General features: G+C 42.5%; 2 protein-coding genes, 1 non-coding gene and 1 pseudogene across 3 annotated transcripts in view; 3 read left to right on the top strand and 1 right to left on the bottom strand.

Annotated features, from left to right (window-relative positions):
* Window positions 1-24,709, top strand: part of LOC127674161 (UL16-binding protein 1-like) — a 564,502-nt gene that overhangs the window by 534,681 nt on the left and 5,112 nt on the right. The window lies entirely within an intron of this gene.
* Window positions 9,661-10,297, top strand: LOC127674213 (28S ribosomal protein S18b, mitochondrial-like; annotated as a pseudogene).
* LOC127674212 (sperm motility kinase 2B-like) lies at window positions 15,851-17,365 on the top strand. The gene has a single exon (XM_052170045.1). It carries the CDS (start codon window positions 15,851-15,853, stop codon window positions 17,363-17,365), a length of 1,515 nt encoding a protein of 504 aa, XP_052026005.1.
* On the bottom strand, window positions 21,061-21,166 carry LOC127674285 (U6 spliceosomal RNA). The gene has a single exon (XR_007975335.1). It is a non-coding gene; the product is annotated as a U6 spliceosomal RNA (small nuclear RNA).

The following is a 24,709-nucleotide window of genomic DNA, read 5'->3' as shown; positions in this document are numbered from 1 at the left end:
AGTAGTAAGTTTTGCTTCACTAGCTTAAAGATTTCTTGTTATTTTATGCTTTCATTTTCAGTGTTTATTGTTATGATCAGTTGATGGTTGCACATACGTATGGGCACCATGTCATGCAATGCTGAAAGAAGCCAGAGAGACAACTGAGACCCTAGAACTGGAGTTACACATGATTATGAGCTAAAATGTGAGTGCTAAGAATTGAACTCAGGTACTCATGAATAGCATCCAGTGATCTTAACTACTGCAACATCTCTTCATCACTAAAATATCATTTTTACAAAGACAGAAAGTTGGGGGGTGGTGAGAGTGGATCTGAAAAGAGTGAGGGGAATGTGGGTGCTGTGAACATGATCAACACACACATGTCCAGGAATGATGAGCTCAGTGAACACAAAGACTGTGTTTACAAATGCCTTGTTTGAATTAGCAATCCACAGCCAGACAGTGAGAGACCTTGGACCACTCAGCCCTAAATGCTATATATCCAACAAATCCCTTCTCTCTGAGTATAAGTTAAGTAGTGTTTCCAGCCCCAAATTCAAAAGACTCCCACATCTATTCCTCTCCACATCAACAAATTCAGGTTATCACAGATATAGACCCACTTCAAGTCTAGAATTTCTTTTATTTTTATGTGTGTTGGTGTTTTTGCTCCATATAGATCTGTGCATCATGTATAAGTCTGGTGTCTGAAGAGGCCAAAAGTTGGCATCAGATCTGAACCTAGAGTTGACAGTTATAGGTCACTATGTAGGTTCTGAAAATAGATTCCTGCTGCTACGAAAGGGGTGCCAGAGCCTAGGATAGATCTTCAAGATGTTAAATTTTCATTTGTTCTTGGGAACTCTCATTCAGGCTAAAACAGACAGAGCACACCTGGGTGTAACTCAGAGAGGTGTTCTGTTAAACTCAGAGCTTCAGGACATAGAGTAGAGGAAATCTGTACCATGAGGGATAGGTTAGCAGAAGATGAACAGATCTGGGCCTAAAGAAATCCTGCTGGACTCAATGAAAAACATTCAATGAGAGAGGAGAGAGCAGACTCAGACTGTGGCACAAGCTTCTGTGTAGACAGCAGCACACCAGGAGAGTGGGCCCTGGGCCCTGAGGGAATATCAGTAGAGAGAGAGAGAGAGAGGGAGAGAGAGAGAGAGAGAGAGAGAGAGAGAGAGAGAGAGAGAGAGAGAGAGAGATGCCTTGGACAACACTGAGGCTTGAGTAGATTCTCCCTGAAATATCATTGTTCCTTTCCCTCTCATTATCACTATTGACTGACTCAGCCTAGTCACTGTAACACAAACTAATATTATAGGCTTTTATGACTATTTAACACCACTGTGGGTGTTTTTATTATACTTATTGTTCTTATAAAAAGATAAAAATGTTTGAAGTAAATGATGAAAACTATTTCCTCATTAAGTTTTTGATGTCTTTGTAAAAAGATTTCTTTTAACAAAAACTAACAGGAAGCACTGTCCAGGTTGTCTGCCATCTGTATCTTCAAGATAATCATAGATCAGCACATACATTCATTTTTCATTTTAATATTACATGACATGTTATCCTAGAAATGTATCCAAATATGCCATCTCTCCTGTATTTATGAAGATACACTCTTTCCTGTTAACTACTCTACAAAAAGTAAAGATGTTTCAATGATTATTATAATAAAGATAACAGTGTGGATTTACATAAAGTTTTTGAAAGGTTCATTACTCATATACAAACAGATTCTGAAAAGTCTTATGATTTATATTATTATTTCACCTAATTACAACATTAACTAGATACTTTTCAAAAAGAGTTACTTTTTGAATGGCAAATATTTTATCACCAGTAGAATTGAAAGAGGGTGTAGACTCATGGTGGGTGTTCAACAGCAAAGACACCATCTCCTGATCCATCCTAAAGAACCCACTGCACTCTGAGAAGTTGGTAAGAACCTTTTCCCAACTCTGGAGTCCCAGACCTGGTTTTGGGGGCTCAGTGAGACTGCTACCCAACAACACCAAAACCCGTGCCCTCCCAAATCCTTTTCTGTTCCTTCTGTGGGTCAACATGTAGAATCCCTTAAAGAGGAAACACAAAAATCCCTTAAAGAAACACAAGAGAACATGGGTCAACAGGTAGTAGCTCTTAAATAGAAATGCAAAAATCCCTTAAAGAATTACAGTAACACACAAACAAGCAAGTGAAGGAACTGAACAAAACCATCCCGGATCTACAAATGGAAGTAATGACAATAATGAAATCACAAGAGGAGATAACTCTGGAGATAGAAAACCTTGGAAAGAAATTAGGAGTCATAGACACAGGCATCAGTAACAGAATACAAGAAATAGTAGGATATAATCAAACTCAGGGCTAAAATCAACCATATAAGAACACAAAGAACTATACAAAGAATCAACACAACCAGGAGCTGGTTCTTTGAAAAACAATCAAAAAGAGAGATAAACCCTTAGGAAGAGTACAGTGGGTACAGAGGTACTACCTAAATTAATAAAATGGAAAGGGAGACATAACAACAGAAACTGTGGAAATTCAAAAAATCATCAGATCCCACCTCAAACACTTATACTCAACAACATTGGAAAATCTAGATGGAATGGATTATTTTCTAGACATATCCCAAGTGCCAATGTTAAAACAGGGTCAGATAAACCATCTAAATAGTTCCATACATCCCTAGGAAGTAGGAGCAGTCATTAAGAGCCTTCCAACCAAAAAAGCCCAGGACAGGATCGGTTTAGTTAAGAATTCAACCAGATCTTCAAAGAAGACCTAATACCAATGCTCTTTAAAGTATTCCACAAAATAGAAACACACGAGACACAACCCAATTCATTTTATGAAGCCAAACTAACACTTATACCTAAACAAAACAAAGATCAAACATGGAAAGAGAACTTCAGAACAATTTCCCTTATGAACATTGATGGAAAAATACTCAATAATATTCTTGACAATGGAATCCAAGAATACATCAAAACTATAATTCACCACGATCAAGTATGTTTCATCCTAGGGATGCAGGGATGGTTCAATATACAGAAATCCACCAATGCAATCCACTACATAAACAAACTCAAAGAAAAAATACCACATGATCATTTCATTAGATGCTGAAAAGAATTTGGCAAAATTCAGCACCCCCCCTTCATTTTAAAAGTTTTGAAGAGATCAGGAATACAAGGCCCATACCTAAACACATTGACAGCAATATATTGCAAACCAGTAGTCAACATCAACCAAAAGGAGAAAATCTTGAAGCAATCCCACTAAAATCGGGGCCCAGACAAGGCTTCCCACTATCTCCCTATCTATTCAATAACATATTTGAAGCTCTAGCTACAGCAATTAGAAAACAAAAGGAGGTCAAAGGTACACAAATTGTAAAGGAAGAAATCAAAACATCACTATTTGCAGATGATATGATCAAACTTAAGTGACCCCAAAAATTCCACCAGAGAACTTCTAAAGCTGTTTAAAAAAATCAGCAAAGTACCTGGATATAAACTTAACTCAAACAAATCAGTAGTATTCTTCTCCTCAAAGGATAAACAAGCTGAAAAAGAAATTAAGGGAACGGCACCCTTCACAAATACTATTACATACCTTGGTATGACTATAACCAAGCAAGTGAAAGATCTGTATGACGAGAACATCAAGCATCTAAAAAATCTCAGAAAACTCTAAGAAACTCTTCTACAGAGCACTAGTTGTAAAAACTGTATGGTATTGGTATAGAGACAGACAGGAAGATCAATGGAATAGAATTGAAGACCCATGCCTATGGTCACTTGATATTTGACAAAGGAGTTAAAAACATCCAGTGGAAAAAAGACAGCATTTTTAACAAATGGTGCTTGATCAGTGGGAGGGGCATCTTCTTGGAGCCAAGTGGTGGGAGGATGGTTTAGGGGTTTTCTGGGAGGGGGGAAACTATGAAAGGGCATAACATTTGAATTGTAAATGAAGAATATATTCAATAAAAACATCAAAAAATAAGGGAAATTATGAATTCAGCATAAGGGTCAGAGTATCTAAAAGTTTCTATTTTTGCAGTTTTGCTCTTTCCTTTAAGAATTGAGAAGAGAGGCCCTTGGTCCTGCATAGGCTCAATACCCCAGTGTATGGGAATGCCAGGACAGGGAATCAGGAGTGGGAGTGGGGGATTGATGAGCAGGGGGAGGGGGGATGGAATAGGGTGTTTTGGAGGGGAAATGAGGAAAGGGGATAACATTTGAAATGTAAATAAAGAAAATATCTAATAAAAAAAAGAAATGGTGCACAAGCATGAGGTAAGACAAAGCCTCCCCTGATTTTCACCCCATTATTCTCACTCACCTTCACCTGCAGGGCCCTCACTCTCCTAGGTTGTGGCAGATTTCAGGTCTCCACTGATGTAGAACTTGTTACTCTAGGTGGTGGCCCTAAGCAGGGAGGGCAGAGAATAAAATGAGATTGAAGTCTCAGGCAATAGCCCTCTTTATTCAAAGACTCAGACCCTTGCGTTAAGCAAGGTCACATGAGCAAAGTTCCCAGGACTGTATACAGCCACAAAGAAGCCATGCTTGGAAACATTTCTTAGGCACTCTACTGAGCAGCAATGTGTAATCTGGAGCAACCCCACCCCTGTTTACACCTGGGAGGGGCATGGAAGCTCATTCCATGAACAGTCCCAGTTTTAAGAGGAAAACAGGTTCCAAGTCTTGTCTCAAATACTCTCCTAACTCTCCTCACAGAGAGTCATTCATGGAATGTAGTCTGACTGTGCTCATCTCTTCTATACCAAACACACACACACACACACACACACACACACACACAACACACACCACAACACACAACACACACTAACAAATCTTCTGATGGTGTTGATATTCTATGCCGCCTCACTTCCAACTAAACATAGTGTGAAATATTAAAACTGACAGTCTCCATGCCTCCTCCATCACCCATCAGGATATAAAGGGACATTGACATCAGTGACTCCATCTTTCCTTGTTCCTTGTTCCTTGTTTCTCACTCTTTCACTATGACCCTATGGTGTCAAGCTGTGCCCTGCTGTAGGTTAATTATGTAAAATGGTGGCTTTCAGACTGGATCTTGCCTGAAGTAGCTACATTTTACAGACAACAAGTTGATACCTGGGCATCTCCTCTACAAATAGGCATTCATTCTTTCCAGCACCAGCCGTAGACAAAAAAAAGTTGAATAATTTATTTCTAACATTTAGAAGACAGCACTTATAAACATATCAGAATTAATCAGACACATGAGTATAGGCTCTTGGTCAAGCATGCATCACTCTCACCTAGACACATAAAGAGAAGTACATGGAGCTCTATATGGTGATGCCTATCACCAACCTTCCAACAGACTCCCATGCCTGTATCTCTTGACCAACAAGCAGGAACTTCTGATGGTCCTTCAGTGACTGCTATTAACACATGCTTCAATTCCTAACTCTGTTGTCTATTCATCCTGATATGTTCATCACCACCCTTCCTCAGCTCGAAGATTCTGTACTTTATCCTTTGCCATACCATTCAATTCTGAGTCTGACCATGCCATTAGCTGCCACCTTCTTAATATCTTATCTGGTCAACTGCATCTGAACCAACTCTCTACCTCTGCCTTTGTGATACTTCTATGCTGTAGACTCCTTAAACCTCCTATGGCCATTCCATAATCTATCTATCTATCTATCTATCTATCTATCTATCTATCTATCTATCTATCTATCTATATCACATGCACATATAAAGTCATACCACATTCATACCCATATGCACACAACATACACGCACACAAACACATCACATGCATGCACACATATATACATCACATACATTCACATATACATATACTCTGTGATATGTAATACAAGATCTGAGCTTTAACATTAGTAATTAATATTGGAAGAAAAGAAACCATATTTTCCAGTAGTCAGTTATCAAAACAACTGGAAGCCTTGGCATATTGAATCTAATAAAATTCAGTATGTTTTGGATTCATTGGTATTCCATAAGTACTAATATTGTAGAAAGACACAAACATATCCACCTACATTTCTGACATAGCATATTCATGGCAAAAATCCCTAATCACTTCTTCATAGATATAGAAAGAGCAATTCTCAAATTCATCTGGAGTAACAAAAAACCCAGGATAGCAAAATCTATTCTCCACAACAAAAAAATCTTCTGGGGGAATCACCATCCCTGACCTCAAGCTCTACTACAGAGCAATAGTGATAAAAACTGTTTGGTACTGGTATGCAGACAGGCAGGAAGATCAATGGAATATAATTGAAGACCCACAAAAGAACCCACATACATATTGTCCCTTGATATTTGACAAGGGAGCTAAAGACGTCCAGTGGGGGGGGGGAACAGCATTTTTAACAAATGGTGCTGAATCAACTTGAGGTCTGTATGCAGAAAAATGCAAAAAATCACTCCATTCTCAATTCATTGTACAAATGAATCAAGGATCATTTCAGTCCAAGTGGATCAAGGATCTACACATAAAACCAAACACACTGAAGCTTATAGAGGAAAAAGTGGGTACAAATCTTGAACACATGGGGGCAGGGAAAAGGTCCTGAACAGAACATCAATGACTTATGCTCTAAGAACAAGAATCAACAAATGGGACCTCATAAAATTGCAAAGCTTCTGTAAGGCAAAGGACATGGTCAATAGGACAAAATGGCAACCAATATATTGGGAAAAGATCTTTACTAATCCTATGTCCAATAGAGGGCTATTATCCAATGTATAAAAAGAACTCAAGAATTTAATCCCCAGAGAGTCAAATAATCCTATTAAAAATGGGGTACAGAACCAAACAAGGAATTTGCAACTGACTACAAAGCACCTAAAGAAATGTTCAGCATCCTTAGTTATCAGGGAAATGCAAATCAAAACTGACATTCCACCTTATACCTGTCAGAATGGCTAAGATGAAAAACTCAGGGGACAACAGATGCTGGAGAGGATGTGGGGTTAAAGGAACACTTCTCCATTTGGTGGTGTGATTGCAAGCTTGTAAAACCACTCTGGAAATCAGTTTGGTGATTCCTCAGAAAATTAGACACAGTACTACCTACGGACCCAGCTATACCACTCCTGGGCATATACCCAGAAGATTCTCCTACATGTAATCAGGAAACATGCTCCACTATGTTCATAGCTGCCTTATTTATAATAGCCAGAAGCTGTAAACAACCCAGATGTCCCTCAACAGAGGAATGGATACAGAAACTGTGGTATATATATACACAATGGAGTAATAGTCAGCTATTAAAAACAATGAATTCATGAAATTCTTAGGCAAATGTATGGAAGTAAAAGTATCATTCTGAGCGAGGTAACCCAATCACAAAAGAATGCATATGGTATACACTCACTAATAAGTGGATGTTAGCACAAAAGCTCAAAATAAGCACCTTACAATTCACCCAGCACAGGAAGCTCAAATGAGGGTGCTTTGTTTCCTCTGAGAAAGGGAACAGAATGCTCACAGGAGCAATAATGGAGAGGATGTGTGGAGCAGAGAATGAAGTAAGGGCCAACTAGAGACTGCCCTACCTAGGGATTCATCCCATAAACAGTCATAAAACCCCCGACACTACAACAAGAAGTGTATACCAAAAGGAGCACGCCATGGATGTCTCTGGAGGGGCCCTGCCAGAGCCTTACAAACACAGAGGCAGAAGCTAGCAACCAACTATTGGACTGGGTGTGGGGTCCCCAATGGAGGAGCTTAATATTTACAACTCCCTAGAAAGGACGAGCCCTGAGATCTGTTTGCAGATCTTTGTCTCAGTGTTTCCACGTGTTTCCTTTCTCTCTTCATTGGGGGATGGCCCTCTCTGGTTTGGGAGATTTCTATTTTGTTTTGCGGTTGTCTCTGCTCTTCTTTAAATGCAAAGACACCTGACTTAGGGGTGTGGGGAGGAAATCTCGACCAAGGTAAGGCAGCACACCCAACCCTATGTTGAGAAATAGGTACCTTTTTCAGCCTTCCAGCTTCTTCTTCTTCCGGGATGAAACCTGACATTTCAAGCGGCTGATGAGACTCTGCTCTGCTGGGCTGTGTCCTTATCCAAGCTGACCTCCATCGCCCCCTGAAGCCTGTGGACTGGGAACTGAAACCCAGACAGCCTCCCTGGCGCTGACCCCTGCAGGGGAAGCCGGTTGAGCACAGTGGACTCTGGGCTCCAACTGTCCAACTGTCGCGGGTCTCGCGCTGGGAGAGGAGCCCTGGGGAGGCCACGCCGCGTTCCCGAGATGTGACCCGAGCTGACAGCCCATGCAGGGTCTCAGGACCCTTCGCCAGGCCACCAGGCCCTGCCACCACTGCTTCTGCACACACTGCTTCTGCTGTTTGCCTCCTCGGGATGCGCAGGTAGGAGAGTTGCTCCCATAGGGCACAGGGCTACCTGGCAGGAGTCTGAAAGGGTTCACTCCTGGCTCCAGCTTGCCAGATCCGAGCTGGGGTGTGGGTACAGGGTCAGCCCTCCTGAGTGGCCCAAAGCTTGTCCCTGGAGACTGGTGATTGTGAAGGCAAGGGGGGAGGGGCTAGCACTAAAACCTCTGCAGGTCCAAGATCAGAGTTTGGAAAAGCCAAATCAGCCCCAAAGGGGTAAACCACATCCTTTCTCCTGGCAATCCTGACAGGTACATATATGTGATTCTGACAAATAACAAAGCATAAAATACTAAGACAAAAGCACTGAACGGATTTTTCTCTGTTGATTTAAAGTTTAAAACGTAACCGCTGGAATTCAGAAAGCCAAGCTGAGTCACAAAATAAGGGAATAAAAAGGTTCTTTTTCTTTCTTTTCTTTTTCTTTCTTTCTTTCTTTTTTTTTGGCATTTAAAAACATACTCTCAGCAAGATATCTCAAGATTTTAATTAAATACAACAGCCACAAGACTTCCCAAAATATCATTTGTAATTTTATAAAATTGATTCAGGCACCTGCCTGTGTCCTTTAGCCTGGAAAGAACAAGCGAATGGGGAAAGAAAGTTAGTGAGACTGCAATCAGAGAAAATACCACAGAGCTCATTACATTCTCCGAGGCAAGAAGCATGTACGCTGGCCTTGGAGCGGCTTCTGAGCAGTAGAGTCTACACGGAAAAAAAAAGATTATTTTCTAATTCCTAAATTTATGCAAAGGTATGATTATATTATAATAATCCAAGATAAGTCAAATATGAAGAGGCTTATTCAAATATCCCTGATGTGAATTTGGTATTTTATTTTTAAAGGACAGTTGAAGTTTATTATAAAAGGTTTAGACAGAGATTTAAGTACAGTAATCAAGGGGGATGATACACACACACATACACACACACACACACACACACACACATACACACACACAAACCACAGGGCTGTTGATCTATGAGTCCCAGCATGTAGCATGGGACTGACCTCCACAGATACTCTCACAAATACTAGGAAAGCCAGTTAGAAGCAAGGAGCAAATGGTTAGATTTCTCCTCTTCATTTATTCCATAGTCAAACCCTAAAGCTTTTGCCACTTGCCCACATAAGAAAATCGCACATACCTGCCCTAGTCCGTATCCTGAGCATGCTCATTTGTACTTCTAGCAGGCTAGAAATCATGTGTGCACATCATGATGGCTGCCTCCTTGTGGCACATGCTGCTAATGCTGTTTCCTACACTCTTAGGAAGTTCCTATGGAGCTGAGGTTCCCCTCCAGAATCTTTGCACCAGAGGCCCTCCTGAAGAAGACCCTTCAACCTCCCTTCCCTTCTCCCCTTATGAAAACAAACCTTGGAATTCCCTGGATTCAGGAGAATACCTGAATGGCTATGGCTCTCACCATGTTTGGGCTGACTATTTCCTCAACCACAAAGCTGGTGGCACAATGGACCAGACAGGTATTCCTAACAATCAAGTTTCTGGGAATCCATGTCCCATGTGCAAGTATCTCAAATTGCATGTTGACTTTAGGGATGTGAAGCTCTTGGAACAGTTTGTTTGTGCCCATAGGAGAATCATCTTCCATGCCCCATGCCCTGGAGTCTATGAAGCAACACAAGAAGCTGACCCAGGCCATCCAGAAAGCCAGTGAGTGTGGTCTTCTCAGTTACTACATTCCCCAGATTGAGCCCTGAACCGATGCCTATCTTCCTGTACATGGTGCTGTCAGTATGACTCCACCAGCCTCCACATTGTTGTCAGGTGAACCTTGATACCCATGGTACAGCTGGCAACAGCCACTGGAGAGAGGACTCAGGAGTTGAGACTGCAATCCTGACTGCTTCCCAGAGAGGCTTATAAGTGGCAAAGACCACAGAAGCTCACAGCAACCATAAAAGCTTATACAGAGGTGCAGGGAATCTTGCCAGGCAGCTGGGTGGTTGGTTCAGGTTCAAGCTTATTCTTGCTAACAATAGGAAGCCATTCTAACTGACATTATGTTATGATTAGTTATGATTGTTCCTAAAGGAGGGCAAGGATCAGAACACCAGAACATTTTACTTAATGGGGTGTGCAGTTAATGGTTAGCCGAGCTCAAGAAAGGTCCTCTGTAATAATGTAAGATGGCAGGCTACAGGTCTATTTCAGAAATGGCTATGGTAATGTCAGAATGGCAGCTGCCACCTAGGTCTTAACAAGCAGAACATTTTTTTGTATTTTAAGCTTTAACATCATCTAGGACCCATCAGTTGGGACACATGCTGATGTACAGAGTGTAGGTATGAGGACTTTAAAGCAGAGGACCCAGAAATCATTTTAACCAGAGTCCTAAGGACAGCAAAACATCCTACAGGCTTTGATTTCTAAAAGCCTAATATTAGTCTCCATAGCCCACCTAGGCCAGAGGCTTGGAGTCCCTCCCAACCCTGTCAGGACAGGTCCTGCTCTGACCTCATGAGGAGGGATTGTGATGCAGTCCAGCCAGCACATGTTAAGCTGTGGCCACACCTGGATTTCTTTGAGTGCGTTGAGAGGAGTTGTTGGAGTGGTGCTTTCTGAGATTTGGTTGTATTTTGTTACCTGTGTGTGGATTTTATATTTGATTTGTTTGTGTGTGAGCATGAGAATGTGTGGCTAGATCAGTGTGTGTTTGGGAGGAGTGTTACTTGCGTGTGTGTGATTGTGTGTGTGTGTGTGTAGAATGTGTGTGTTGTGTTTTAAGTTTACTTGTGTGTGAGTACCTATTCGTGTGTGTTTGTGTAGGGATAGCAGTGGGTGGGTTTGAGTGCACCTGTGTGTTTGTGTTAGTGTGTGTGAGAGTGTATGTGAGAGTGTGTTTGAGAGTGAGAGAGTGTGCGTGTGCACGAGTGTGCTTAGGTGCACTTGTGGCAGGTGTGAGAACACCTGTGTAAGGGATAGTGTTGAGGCCATAAGTCAGCTTGGCCATTGTTCCGAAGGTAAGATATTTACCTTAATTTTGTAAAGATTATTTATTTATTTATTTATTTATTTCTTTATTTATTTATTTATTTACCTTACCTCCCAGTCATAGCCCCCCTCACTCCTCTCCTCCTAGTTCCATCTCACATGCCCCTTCTGCTATAATTCCCTCCCCTTCTCAGAGAAAGGAAGGCTGACCCTTGGGTACTACCCTGCCCTTGGACATCAAGTCCTAGTAGGACTAAGCATCTCCTCTCCCACTGAGGCCAGGAAAGGGGCAGCCCAGCTAGGGGAAAGAGATCCAAAGGCAGGCAACAGTGTATGAGACAGCTGCATTCATTAGGGGACACCCATGAAGATGAGCTGAATATACACTACAAATGTGTAGGGGCCGAGGTCCAGCCCCTGCATGCTCTTTGGTTGGTGCTTCATTCTCTGACCATGGGATTAGGTTAGTTGGCTCTCTAGGTCTTCTTGTGTGTCCTTGACCCCTCTGGCTTGCTTCATTCTATCCCCACCCTTCCACAAGACTCCAACTGCCTAGTGTTGGAGTCTGGGACTCTGCATATGTTTCCATCAGTTGCAGGACGAAGCCTCACAGAAGACAGTTACCTTAGGTTCTATCCTTTTAGTCTGGGTCTCAAGTTGGTCGTGTCATTGGTTGGCCTTTCAAATACTCTTCCATCTTTATCCATGAACATCTTGAAGGAAGGACAAATTTTAGGTTGAAGATTTTGTAGGTTGTTTAGTGTCCCTCTCCCCATACTGGAAATCCTGCCAGGCTACAGAAGATGGCCACTTCAGTCTCTCCAACCCCAGATGCTAGGAATATCAGCTAGCTTCACTCTTATAGATTCCCTAGAGCCTCCCACAACATCATCCCTGTGAAGTCTCCAACTCATCCCAGAGATGCATCCACCACAGCGAGAGCTCTTCTGCTACCTCTCCCTGCTCTCCCCAAAATTATCCCTATCCATGCTAGCCTTTCAAGCCCTCTCCCCACCAGGTCCCTTCTTCCATCCCACTCGAAGTGATTTCCACTTTTGAGTGAGATTCAATCATTCTCTCTTGGGTCTTCCTTGTTACTTAGCTTCTATGGGTCTGTTGATTATAGCATGGTTATCCTGTACTTTAGGGCTAAAATCGACTTATAAGTGAGTACATACCATATTTGTCTTTCTGGGTCTGGATTAATGCACTCATGAGGATAGTTTCAAGTTTAGTCCATTGTCCTGGGATTTTATGTCTTCTTTATTTTTCATAGCTGAGTAGTATTCCATTGTGTAAACAAACCAAATTTTCTTAATGCCTTGAGTTGAGGAACATCTGGGTTGTTTCATGTTTCTGCCTGTTATGAATAAGGCTGCTATGAATAGTGCTGAGGATGTTCCTTGTGGAATAGTGGAACATCTTTGGGTGAATGCCTGGGAGTGGTAGAGCAGGTTCTCGAGTTAGAGCTAATCCAGATATTCTAAGAAACTGCCAAATTGATTTCCAGAGTAGCTGTACAAGTTTGTACTCCTAGCAGCAATAGAGAAGTGTTATCCTTTCTTCACATCCTCAACAGCATGTGATATCACTTGAGTTTTAGAACTTAGCCATTTTGAAGGTTGTAACAGGGACTCTCAGAGTCATTTTGATTTGTATTTCCCTGAGGACTAAGTATATTGAACATTTCTTCAAGTGGTTCTCAGCCATTTGAACTTCCTCTGTTATGAATTTTCTGTTTAGAGCTATAACCATTTTTTGATTACTGGTTTTATTTTATTGGTAATAATTTTTTATTATTTGGTTGTTTGGGTTTTTGGAGGTAAGCTCCTTCTTGAGTTCTTTCTATATTTTGGATATTAGCCCTCGATCAGCTGTAGGATAGTGAAGAGCCTTTCTCAATCTGGAGGCTGTTATTTAGTCCTAATGATAGTGTCCTTTGCCTTACAGAAGCTTTCAGTTTCTTGAGGTCCAATTTATTGTTGATCTTAGTCCCTGAGCCACTGGTGTTCAGTTCAGGAAATTGTCTCCTGGGCTAAGGAGTTCAAGGTTATCCCTCCCCGCCCCTTTTCTGTTCTATTAGCCTTAGTATGTCCTGGTTTATGTTGGGATCTTTGATCCACGTCATAATCTGAAATTACAATTACTCGGTTGAAAGTTTCTATACAGGGTTTCTAATGACCCAAATTCGGCACTTGTGTTTTGCTATTTAAGTACGGAAATGTCTCCCCAACCTATGGATATTGGAGGGGTTTTGTTTTGTCTTTTGTCGATTTTCTTTGCTGAGACAGGTTTTTTCTGTGTATCCCTGACTGCCCTGGAACTTGCTCTGTAGACCAGGCCAGCCTCAAACTCAGAGATCCACCTGCCTCTGCCCCCTGAATGCTGGGATTAAACGTAAATACCACTACCACCTTGGGGGTTATTTGTTTTAACCTTTTATGCTTTGGACTTAATTTTCTGGTTTCTTTGCTAGGCTGGTTTTTGGCTTTCAGGGTTTGTTGAGGTTTTTGTTTGAAATTCTCTTTTGTTTTTATGACATTTACATTTTGGGGAATTTTGTGACAGTTTTGGCGGTCTCATTTTCTTCTAGGATTTCATATGTATTGTATTTTTGCTTGTTTCTGTTTTGGCTTTGTTTGGGTTTTTAAGTTTTTAGATTTTTTTGTGGTTTTAAAAATTGATAATATTTTTTGAGAATTTCAGACCGCCATAGAGTGTGTTTGGATCCTAGTCACTCCCTGCCCTTCTTCAACTCCTCCCAGTTCCTTCACACCAGCCACTCCCACAACCCACACATTCATTTATTTTTTAATAGCCTGCTGTCATATGTTCATGTGTGTGAGGACTGCAACTGGAGTATGGTTGACATTCCAGGAGCCACATCCTTAAGGATAATGCCTCTCTCCTAGATGTCATCAACTGTCAATGTTCCCACTATGAGTTAGTCATGGTTGAGTGCCTGATTTTGTGCAGATCTCAGGCTGGCAGCCACTCTGTTGTAAATTCATGGGTGCAGTGGTCTTGTTGTATAAAGAACATATTTTGCTCTGGCTCTTCCCAACCTGTGGTTCTTACAATGTCTCTGTTCCCTTTTTCCCATGATAGTCTCTGAGCCAGTGAGGGAGGAAGGGATGTAGGGAGGTAGGGTGGGAGGAAAGAAAGAGGGAGTGAGGCAGGCAGTGAGGGAGGGAGGGAAGGTATAATGTAGCCATCCCAATTTTTGTCTGAGCGGTTTGTTAACCCTTAGTCTCCAGTCTTTGACCAGTTGTGAGTTTTGTGTTATTGCACAAGGAAATTTCTCTGAGACTTGACAGTTACACTATCAAATGTTATACTAATAAATGTAATTTCTCTAAGATAAGAGAGTTGTACTAATAAATCTGTCAAATAAGGATGTACCTGTTTGAGAACATGCCATGTTTGTTCTCTTGAGTCTAGGTTAGCTCACTGTAATATCCTCTAGTTCCATGCATTTACTTGGAATCTTCATGATGTCAGTTTTCTTTCTAGCTGAATAACATTCCACTGAGTGAAGGTACCACATTTCACTAGCCATTCTTTAGCTGAATGGACATCTAGTCTGTTTACTAACCATGGATGTACATGTGTCTGTGCAGTAAGAAAAGCAATCCCTTGAGTATATCCCAGGAGTGGGACAGCTGGGTCACGTGGCACATCTAGTTCTAGTTTTCTGAGGAATACCCACACGTTTGTTTACAGTGGCCACACCAGCTTATATCCTCCCATGGACAGCATAGAAGAGGATTTCCATCCCCCACATCCACCCATACCAGCAATGGGCCCTTGGCCATCTCATTAGAATTAGATAAAATATCAAACTACAATTAGTTTTCAACTCTGTGATGGCTAAGGATTGGAACTATATATACATATCAAACATTTGTATGAATCCCGAGATATCCGTTTCCACATCCCTATCCCAATCATTCCCAATTATTCATTAAGTTGTTTTCTCAGTGTTTTTATATTTCCTCACATATTCTAGAAATTTTGGTGAGTTTGTTATATTTTGTTTTTATCTCTAGTGTTTTAACTTTTATATAGTTTTGCTTCTTTGGAGTTCCTTTTTCTCTTTTCATTTAATTTTATATTGCTTAGATTTTCAAATTATTGATTTTTTAAATTTCTTTGATCATTTATACATTTTCTCATAACTTTTTCTTTTTACACAATTAGTAATATTCCTTCTTAGTGTTGGTGAGCTGAGCATCCACTCCTATTGACTTTGCCTTGGGCTTTTTATTTTGGATTTCCTTGGCTTTTCCTTTGACTTTACTCTTCTTTGTATCCACTCTTGTTATTTTTGTAGGGTTTTAGTTTTCTGTTTTGCTTAGTTTTTCATTATTTAGTTTTCATCATAGCTTTCTTTCTTCCCTTTCTCTTTTTTCTACCTCTTAGGTAGCATTTGTACCTTGTTGCCCCAAATGAGTTTTGGGAGTAAAGAGGATTCAGAGAACCTCAGATCTGAGTCCAGCTTTTCTAACACAGAGAGTTTTCACTCTCAGTACATCCTTGGAAAGACCATTAGCCACGGAGGCCGCTCCAATGTGAAGTTGGCCCATCACCGCCTCACAGGCACCCCCGTGGCTGTGAAAATGATACCCAAGCAAGAGAACTGGTGCCATCCTGTCACATCAGAGGTGGAGAGCATGATGACTTTAAATCACCCCAACATTATCTCTTTGTTCCAAGTCATCAAGACAGAGAAGAGAGTATACCTGATTATGGAGTTGTGTGAGGGCAAGTCACTTTACCACCACATCCTAGAGGCTGGCCACCTGCAGGAGGATGAAGCCAGGGCAATCTTCACACAAATTTTACATGCTATGAACTATTGCCATGACCAAGGTATAGTTCATAGAGATCTCAAGCCGGACAACATCATGATAGATAGCAATGGAAAAATAAAAGTAATTGACTTTGGGCTGAGTGCCCAAGTGAAGCCAGGACAGCGGCTGAGCTATCACTGTGGGACTTTCCCCTTTGCTGCGCCTGAGCTCCTCCTTGGCAGACTATATGACGGCCACAAGCTCGATGTATGGACCCTGGGTATCTTTTTGTATCTTATGATCACCGGAAGGGTACCATTTGATGCTTCCAACTTACTACATTTTCGAAGACAGGTTGTGTCAGGAAAGTATCCTGTCCCCTCTCGCCTATCAAGAAAACTCCAGGACCTGGTTAGACTTTTACTTACTGCAGACCCCAAACAGAGGCCAACCATTGGTGAAGTTCTGAAGCATCCCTGGGTCAGAGAAGATTCCCAGGTGTTCACGCATCCTTGTGAGGAGCTGCCCACCCTTGGCCCAGATGTGGCCATTATAAAAGCCATGGGACACCTTGGCTTCAGAGAAGAAGATATAAAAGACTCTCTATTTTGTAAAAAATACAACCAGGCCATGGCCTGTTATAGTTTCCTGAAACAACAGGCTGTGAAACAACATGAATGTGACAGCCTGACCCGTTCTAAGCCCATGAATCCACTGAGGACACCTTTACCTTCCCCTGATGATCCTGCCACTTTCAACCTTGAACAAAGTTGTAGAGAAATGCAACGAGCATTACACTGGTCATCTTACACGAGTGAAGGTCATTTCACTCCTAGAGAGAGGAGAGCAAGAAGTGTTAGTTGGCCTGGTGTCCTTCCCTGCAGGACACTCCAGACAACACCCACAATGGGCCAAGCCCACATAAGTTCTAGGAGTGCGCCCTGCATTTCCTCCATGCACTTTGGAGCCAAGAATAGCCAGAGCAAGGAAAGCACAGCAGACCACCCCACCACCTCAGCAAAGGATATGCCGGAACCCAGCAGGGGCCCACCCAGAGGGTTTAAGTGGTGGGCCAGGAAGATGGGAAGAAACCTCCTGAGTTTGTGCTGCTGTATTCCAACACAAAACAGATCTCGTCTGAGGCAGAAGAAAATCTCCCCACAAAAATGAAACAAGGGGAAGGCATCCTAAGAAAACCATCAGGCCAGACCCAGGTATATTTGTTTACTTGAATGTCTCTATTTTACTCATGTCTGTGTCAACTGGCAGATTATACTTTTGTGTATGTATATGGTAGGATAAATGGGGAATCTAGCTGTAGACACTGGGATTATGATTAAATTGAACCTACCAACAGATCTAGCATGCCATAAGGCATCTATAATGAGTATCTGGCACATTGCACAAAAAGGAGAAAACAGGAAGGTACTGACCATGCTAGGAAGAGGAAGTGGGAGAAGGAAGAGGAGGAGATTCTGAGGGTGGGGAGGGTTGGATGGGGTGGGAACTAGGAGATGGGGGGAGGAAGGTTCAGAGGAGGAGGCAGCTTGGGGAGCAGTGTGGAGCAGGTTAACAAAAGCTGGAGAGATGCCCTGTGCAGCTGAGTTTCTCAGTCCCTCACACATGTGTTGTTGCATTTTAGAAGATCACCAGAGGATGCCCGATGCTACCATCCTACAGCCACAGTGTTGGAGAGGACACAAGTGTAGACATGGACCTCAGGAGGAGCCCATTGGAAAGCCATCATGTTCTGGGTCTGTTAGCTTCAATCAGTGCCCTGAGTCCAGCCAGGAGGAAGGAAGCAAATGAAGATATCCCAGGTGGTCCAAGGCCATCGCAACATCATCACTATTCAGAGCAGGGGCTGAAAGCCTGTCCAAAGCCGGCAGCGACAGGAGCCCCTCTGTCTACCCAGGTTCACATCAGACACCTCCACTAGGTGCATGGCCCTGCCTCACTCTTAGTAGAGGATATAAGGCTTCTTGATATATTTGTCATAACTCTGAGAATTAAATTGATGTTTGTGAAAGAGGAACTCAGAGATTTCCCTGCATCTTCTTTACATAGGAAAATTGGGCCTGTGGTGTTCAAAAGCCCCAGGAAAATTAAGTTCAGGCACTAATCTGCCAAATCATTAAAAGTGCCTTTGAAGGGACCAAGATTTCAGGTACCTGAAAGAGGAAGTGTAGAAGCTAAGTGTGGACTTCTTCTGGACCCAGCAAGCATTCTCAGAAGTACCATGGAGAGCATTAGGTACCATCAGCTTGACCCATTTCTACAGAGGCAAGCATGGTAACCCTGGGAATTCCACATGCAGATGTGGCATGGGTTGGGTCCCAGGGTTGTGAGGAGCCACAGGTCCATCCTGACCCACAGGACAATAATTGTATGAGACAAGGTGTTCACTTTTCCTCTTTAGATGCAAGATCCACCTTATTCCCTTATGCCTGATTGCAGACAAGTGTCCTTTAGTGAATAAATCAGATCTGGGGCAGAAGGAAGATGTTTGTTGAAAGAGAGAAGAGATGTTTTCTGTGAGAGGACAATCTCTACTGACACAGACCAGATGTGCTCTGCCACAGGGACATCACCTAACAAGGCCAACTCTGAACCCTATCATACCTGATAGATTCCCAGTGCCTAGAGAACCTCATCTCACTGGCACTGAAGCCATTCATATGTTCACCTGTCACTCTGATGGCTCTCAGATTCCTGAGTTGTCCTCACACCATGCTTCCACTTGTCCCGCTATTAAGCCCTTGTCTTCTTTATGTCACCAATCTCTTCAGGAAACACTCTTCTCTAAAGTGCACTCTACCTCATACAGATTCTGCCTCAGAAGCTCTCAGGGAACATATATGTCACATGTATTTGTCTGTGTCTTCGTGTCTGTTCCTGTGTTGTGTGTGCACATGTGTGATTATATATTTGCTTTTGTGCATGTATGTGCATGCTAATGTGTGCATACTAGCATGTGTTCATGTGCATGTTTTTTTTGCATGTATGATGCTTGCCAAGATATATTACACTAGGAGTACCCTCTAGTCTGATTCCAATCAGAATCCTCAGTCCTATCACTATGATCAAGTCTCTATCACAATGTCAATTTGCTTCATTAGAACATTTCCCAGTTCTCCAGCAGGGTGCATCTCCAAACTTCTCCAAGTGCTTCCCACAAACACATAGCAAAGGTGTCTGGACCATGTGAGATCAGGGACACTCCAGCTTTATCTCCATGGCTCCACCTTAGATTTCTGCTGCAGTGACAAAATTACCAAGCTAATCATGTGATAAAGAAAAGTTTCCTTCTGGCTCACTGTTTCGGAGTTCACAGTGCATGGGTAGCTGTTTCCATGTGTTAGGCCTATGGTGAGGCAGAGCATCACAGCAGGAAGTACCTGGTAAAACAATCTGTTTGCCTCACAGTAGCCAGAGCAGGAAAAGAAAGAATTGTTTTTGTAAAAGTGTCCTTTCTTGCCATTAAGCCCAGTAGTCATAAATGAGCTAAGTCACTTCTGAGGTGAGGGATCTCAACCTCCAATCCCCTGTGCTAAAAAAAATAGCCCACCTCTGCTAACTGCTGCTTAGAGAATGGGAAGTTCTCAGACCCCTCATCCTAATTGGTAAGACTCTCATTTCAATACTACCAAGGCTGTGGTGTGAGGGTCGTGAGTTTGAGACCAATATGAGCAGCACAGTGTGATGCCATGTTAACAAGAAAAGAACATAGTTCAAATTCATAATAACTGGCATGCAAAGTCCTCATGCCAGCAGGGCTGAATGCCAGCAGCCACCATGGGCACAGTCCCAGCAACATCACTACCATCGCCCACAGGGAAAATGTTGTGGTTTTGCTTAGGGCAGTGGGTGCTCCCACTAATACAATATTCTTATCACCTGCTGCACACCACACATGGAAACAATAGAATGCCTGACTCATATCTGTTCTTAAGGATACCTGTTTACTGATGGGGAGAGACACAAAGAGTTGGGCAAATAGCAGATGTTGCTGAAAGGTGAAACATCAGGCAAGATGCAGACCGAACCAGGTAATGAACAGAATTTGAATGTATCCCACCAAAAAATCCAGAGTAATCGTCTACCCACCCATGCCCCCTGCAAGGTCATATCAGGCTGCAACTGACCCCAACTTGGGACTTCAATTTCTGGCTTGAATGGGATCATAGAGGGGAATCCTAGAGCAGGGTCAGGTTGGACCTGGGGTTAGGACTGTATGTGGAGCTGGCAGATGCCTGGCTTAGGATGTCACTAGAGACCTCAGTCCAATGGTTGGCTGTAAGTATTTGCATCTGTCTCAGTCCATATCTAACTAAGCCTCTCAGAGGACAGCCATGCTAACCTTGTGTCTGCAAGTACAAAATGGAATCAGTAATGATGTTAACGTTTGGTGCCTGTCCATGGGATGGATCCCAAGCTGGATCTGACACTGCTTGGCCATTCCTTCAATCTCTCCTCCACTATTGCCCCTGCATTTCTTTAAGACAGACACAATTCAGGGTCAAAAAACTTTGAAGGAGGGTTGGTGTCCCCATCCCTCTATTGGGGGCCCTGTCTAACTACTAGAGGTGGTCTCTTCAGGTTCCATCTCCCCACTCTTGGGCATTTTGGCTAAGGTCATCCCTATTGAGTCCTGGGTGCCTCTCACATTCCAGGACTCTGGGTCTTTCTTTTGGTTTCCTGCCACCTCACTCCACCCTCCACAGCTGCATATTTGCATTCATTCTCCTGGCCTTTTGGGTTTTTCTGCTGTCTCTGCCCATTTATGATCCTGTCTCCCTTTTCTCTTCCCACTCCCCTCTCCTAATCAGGTCTCTATTTCTCCCTGCCTCCGGTGACTATTTGGTAAAAATATGGTATGCTTTGTGCATTTGCATGTCATCTTTTTCTAGGGGCCATGGTATTCTTCTCCTTATTATTACATTTTAGTTTATGTTCTGCCGAAACAAGTACCACATCCTGATTTTATGGAGGCATTTTCTGAATTGAGGTTCCCTCCTCTCAAATGACTGTAGCTTCTCTGTAGTCAGCCTAAAGCTAGCAAACACACCAAGCTTAGGGCATGAGTACCTCACCTGAGTTGGATAGAGCAAACTGAGCTCACCTGTAGTTAGGTTACTATAGCAATCTCTTTCCATTTCACTTGCTCATGATCATTTTAGCTTGCCAGCATCCTTGAAATCCAGCCATCTTTCCCATGAGATTCTGAGAAACAATTTAAGAGACGACTTCCTTGAGACAAAGTTTAAAGACAATGCTTGTCCTGTGAGAGACTGTTCCCCAGGGATACTGTTTGCCCCCTCATACGCCCTCCCTACATGCCGCTTGCTTTGCTTTATATTGGGGTGTGTAAAACAATAAAATTTGACAGCTTGTTCAGAATACTGTCTGTCTCTTGTGTCTCTTGTCCCTCATTTTCCCCTAGGTGGTCCAGGGAACCCTGTTGACTGTCCTTTGGGATGGGACAGTCTGAGGAATGCCCCTCACCCTTTCAAGTTTCTGAGTTAACTCTTTCAGGAGGAACCATGTTTCTCTGACAAGACAAATGGAAAATAAATTCCCAGTTCCTGAACATGAGTTAGTGTGGGTCCTTAACCCCCAAGTTGTTTCTATTCCCTATCCCATAGCTGCCTTTCCTTATTGGGTGAATTTTATGAGGAATGGGATTAAATTTGTTTTGTTTCTGATATTGTGGGTTGGAGAATTTTCGTACTAGGCCAAACCCATCCTTCAGTGATTTTGGGGGGCAGTTGTCCTGAATAAATTTGACCTCTACTGGAATTGCCCACCAAATAACCATACTCATGCAGTCTCATGATCTACAATAGTAATGGTGAGCCCCTCCACATTTTATTCTCTGCTTTTTATTACTATTTTTATTCCCTGGCATACATAAAAATAATGTTCCCTTAGGTGGACACTAGCCCAGGTAACTGCCACAAGATCCTAGATGTCGAAGGTGAGGTGGGGAGGCCAGGTACCTGTTGAGCTACTCCATGCACCTGCTGAAGGATGTCACCCATAGGGGCATTATAGGAAATCCAAGTTAGGTCATAAGGCTGGAGACGGATGGTAGAGGACGAGCAGCTATTGGTTAAAAGCAAGGCTACTAGAAGAATAAGATTTGCAATTTGAGTTTCAAGACATTGTCTTTGTCCTTGACAACCTGCCATCTGGGTAAAATGTTCTCAGAGTCTGAAGGAGGAGGGTCTCTCTTAGGCAATTTTGGGTGTGGTGAGTTCAGGTGATGATTCTGTCTGCCTTAAGGGCAATGGGTGTAGTCAGCCCAACTAGGTAAAGTCTTTTCCAAAGGGGTAAAAGACTCTGTTTCTGTTGTCTATTCAGGAGTACCCTGTTGCCTGTAGGTAATTATGAGGAGTAGGTGGAGGCGCAGCCTCAGAGCTGGCTCAAAGGTGTGGACAGATAATCTTTCTGGGTATAAGCTAAGGCACTGAGAGAATCAAAATATATGTCTAGCAGTCACTTCAGCCATTACATCTGATTTTAGCTTGAGAATCATGGGAGGGCTAGCCAATCCAGATGCAGGTTGGCTAACCATCTATCTGCTTTTAAGATCTTTGGGTTCTGTTGGCCATGCCCCACTTATGCAGTCAGGCCCCAGGCTGTTCCTTCCTCCCTTCCTCCTCAGTGGACCACTGTCCTTGATATGACTGCTCCTGACAGTCAGTATGATGGGATTTTTCTGTTCCATATCTGCTGGGACCCAGGAATACAGTCTCCTAACTCCACCCCCAGCCTTGAGCCATCAGCATCAATCCTGAGCTTCCATCAATGCTGGTGTCCTTCTCAGTGGTCATTCTCATTGTCCTTCTCAATATGGCAGCTCCCTCATCCCATAGAGCAACACGGACTCTGCACATTTCCTGGAACTCTTTGCTGTTCCATTCTCTTGGGTACATGAGCATCTCTGACATGTTTGATCACAAGTCTTCAACTTCTATACTTTGTCATCTTAGGTTTTCTCTGTCTTGTACTGAGGTCAATCCTCTGACCAGTTCCAGGAAGACATTCCCAGAAGGCTGCATTAGGTCCAAGGGATTTGGCATTGTGTTGTTCTAGATTCATTCTGTTGCTGTGATAAAACACTCTCGTCAAAACCCACTTAAAGGGAAATGTTGTCTTGCTCAGTGTTCTGTTGCTGTAAAGATATACTACTGACTATTGCATCTCTGATAAAAGAGAGCATTTAATTGAGGCATGCTTCGGTTCTAGAGCTTTAGGTCATTATCCTCATGGTTGGGATCATTGTGGTACATAGGCATTTATGGTAACTGACAATTCCACATCCAGATCCAAAGGAACAGGCTCTGGGTTAGAAATGTGCTTTTTGAAACCTCAAAGTCCTTCTCCTGGGATTCACATCCTCCTAAACAGTCATAGCTACCCTTAACATGCCACACAACCTCCTCTCATAGTGCCATTCCCTTAAAACCCAGCATTCAAATATTTGAGTCTATAGGCACCATTCCTATTGTAACCACTGCCTTCCACTCCCTGGGCCCTATAGGCTTGTCACCATATCATAATGTAAAACTGCATTCATTCTGCCTTCAACAATTGCACAGTCTATCACAGTCTCAATCCCTTCTAAAAGGTCAAAATCTCTTAAGACTCAATGCAACCTCTTCACAGTAATACCCTGTAAGATTAAAATGAAAATGCAGATGCATACTTCCAACATACAATTGCAGAGATTATACATTTTCATTCCAGAAGGGAGAAAACAGATCGTAGCAAGGAAATACTTGACTAAATTAAAATGGATGACCAGCAGGTCAAACTTCAAATCATGCATCTCCATGTCTGATGGTAAAATGTTCTTCTGAATGCCAAATCCTATCAGCTTTGTTTACCTGCAAAGGACTTCTGTCCCTAGGCTGGATCTCCTCTTGTTAGCAGATCTCCTTGGCAGGTGTCCCATGACTCTAGCATCTCCAAATTCCTGGTGTCTTTAGGATAATCCATACTTCATCTTCACAGTTTCCCACACTGGCCTCTCTTGGCCTCCATACAAGGGCATCCCTGGCACACACCTGACCTCAGCAGCCTTATTGAGCTGAGAAGCGAGATTCCACAGCCTCTCCTTCTATCCTTGACTCTAAATCCAGAACCACATGGCCAAGGCTGCCAAGATTTGCTGCTTGCTTAGGGTGAAACATGGCCCACTAATTCAAATAGACTTTCTTCAGCTTTATGTATTTGATAGTTTCCTTGATAAAGTAGTCATCTTTTTAATTCCTTTTAACAGATTGGAAGCCTAGGTGATGGAAGTCTTTCCCTAAGGCCACAACTCCTTTCATTCATTTTAGAATCAGGCTTTTCTTTACATTTTAAAAATCTCATTGAGCACTGACCTTTCTGACTATACTTCCTGGTTCTCCTTCCTTCCTCAAACTGTATATTGTTTTTTTTTCTTACTTATTCCCGGACAACTTGCTGCTTTTCATTAGAGATCTGTATAGAAGTGACCACTAA

The sequence above is a fragment of the Apodemus sylvaticus genome, chromosome 23 (assembly GCF_947179515.1).
Source record: "Apodemus sylvaticus chromosome 23, mApoSyl1.1, whole genome shotgun sequence".
NCBI lineage: Eukaryota > Metazoa > Chordata > Mammalia > Rodentia > Muridae > Apodemus > Apodemus sylvaticus.
Note: the sequence above shows the minus strand (reverse complement) of the source record. Positions and strands in the feature narration are given on the sequence as shown.

Coding starts and splice junctions, on each gene's coding strand:
- LOC127674212 (XM_052170045.1), top strand. CDS start 15,851: ATGAGTTTTGGGAGTAAAGAGGATTCAGAGAACCTCAGATCTGAGTCC.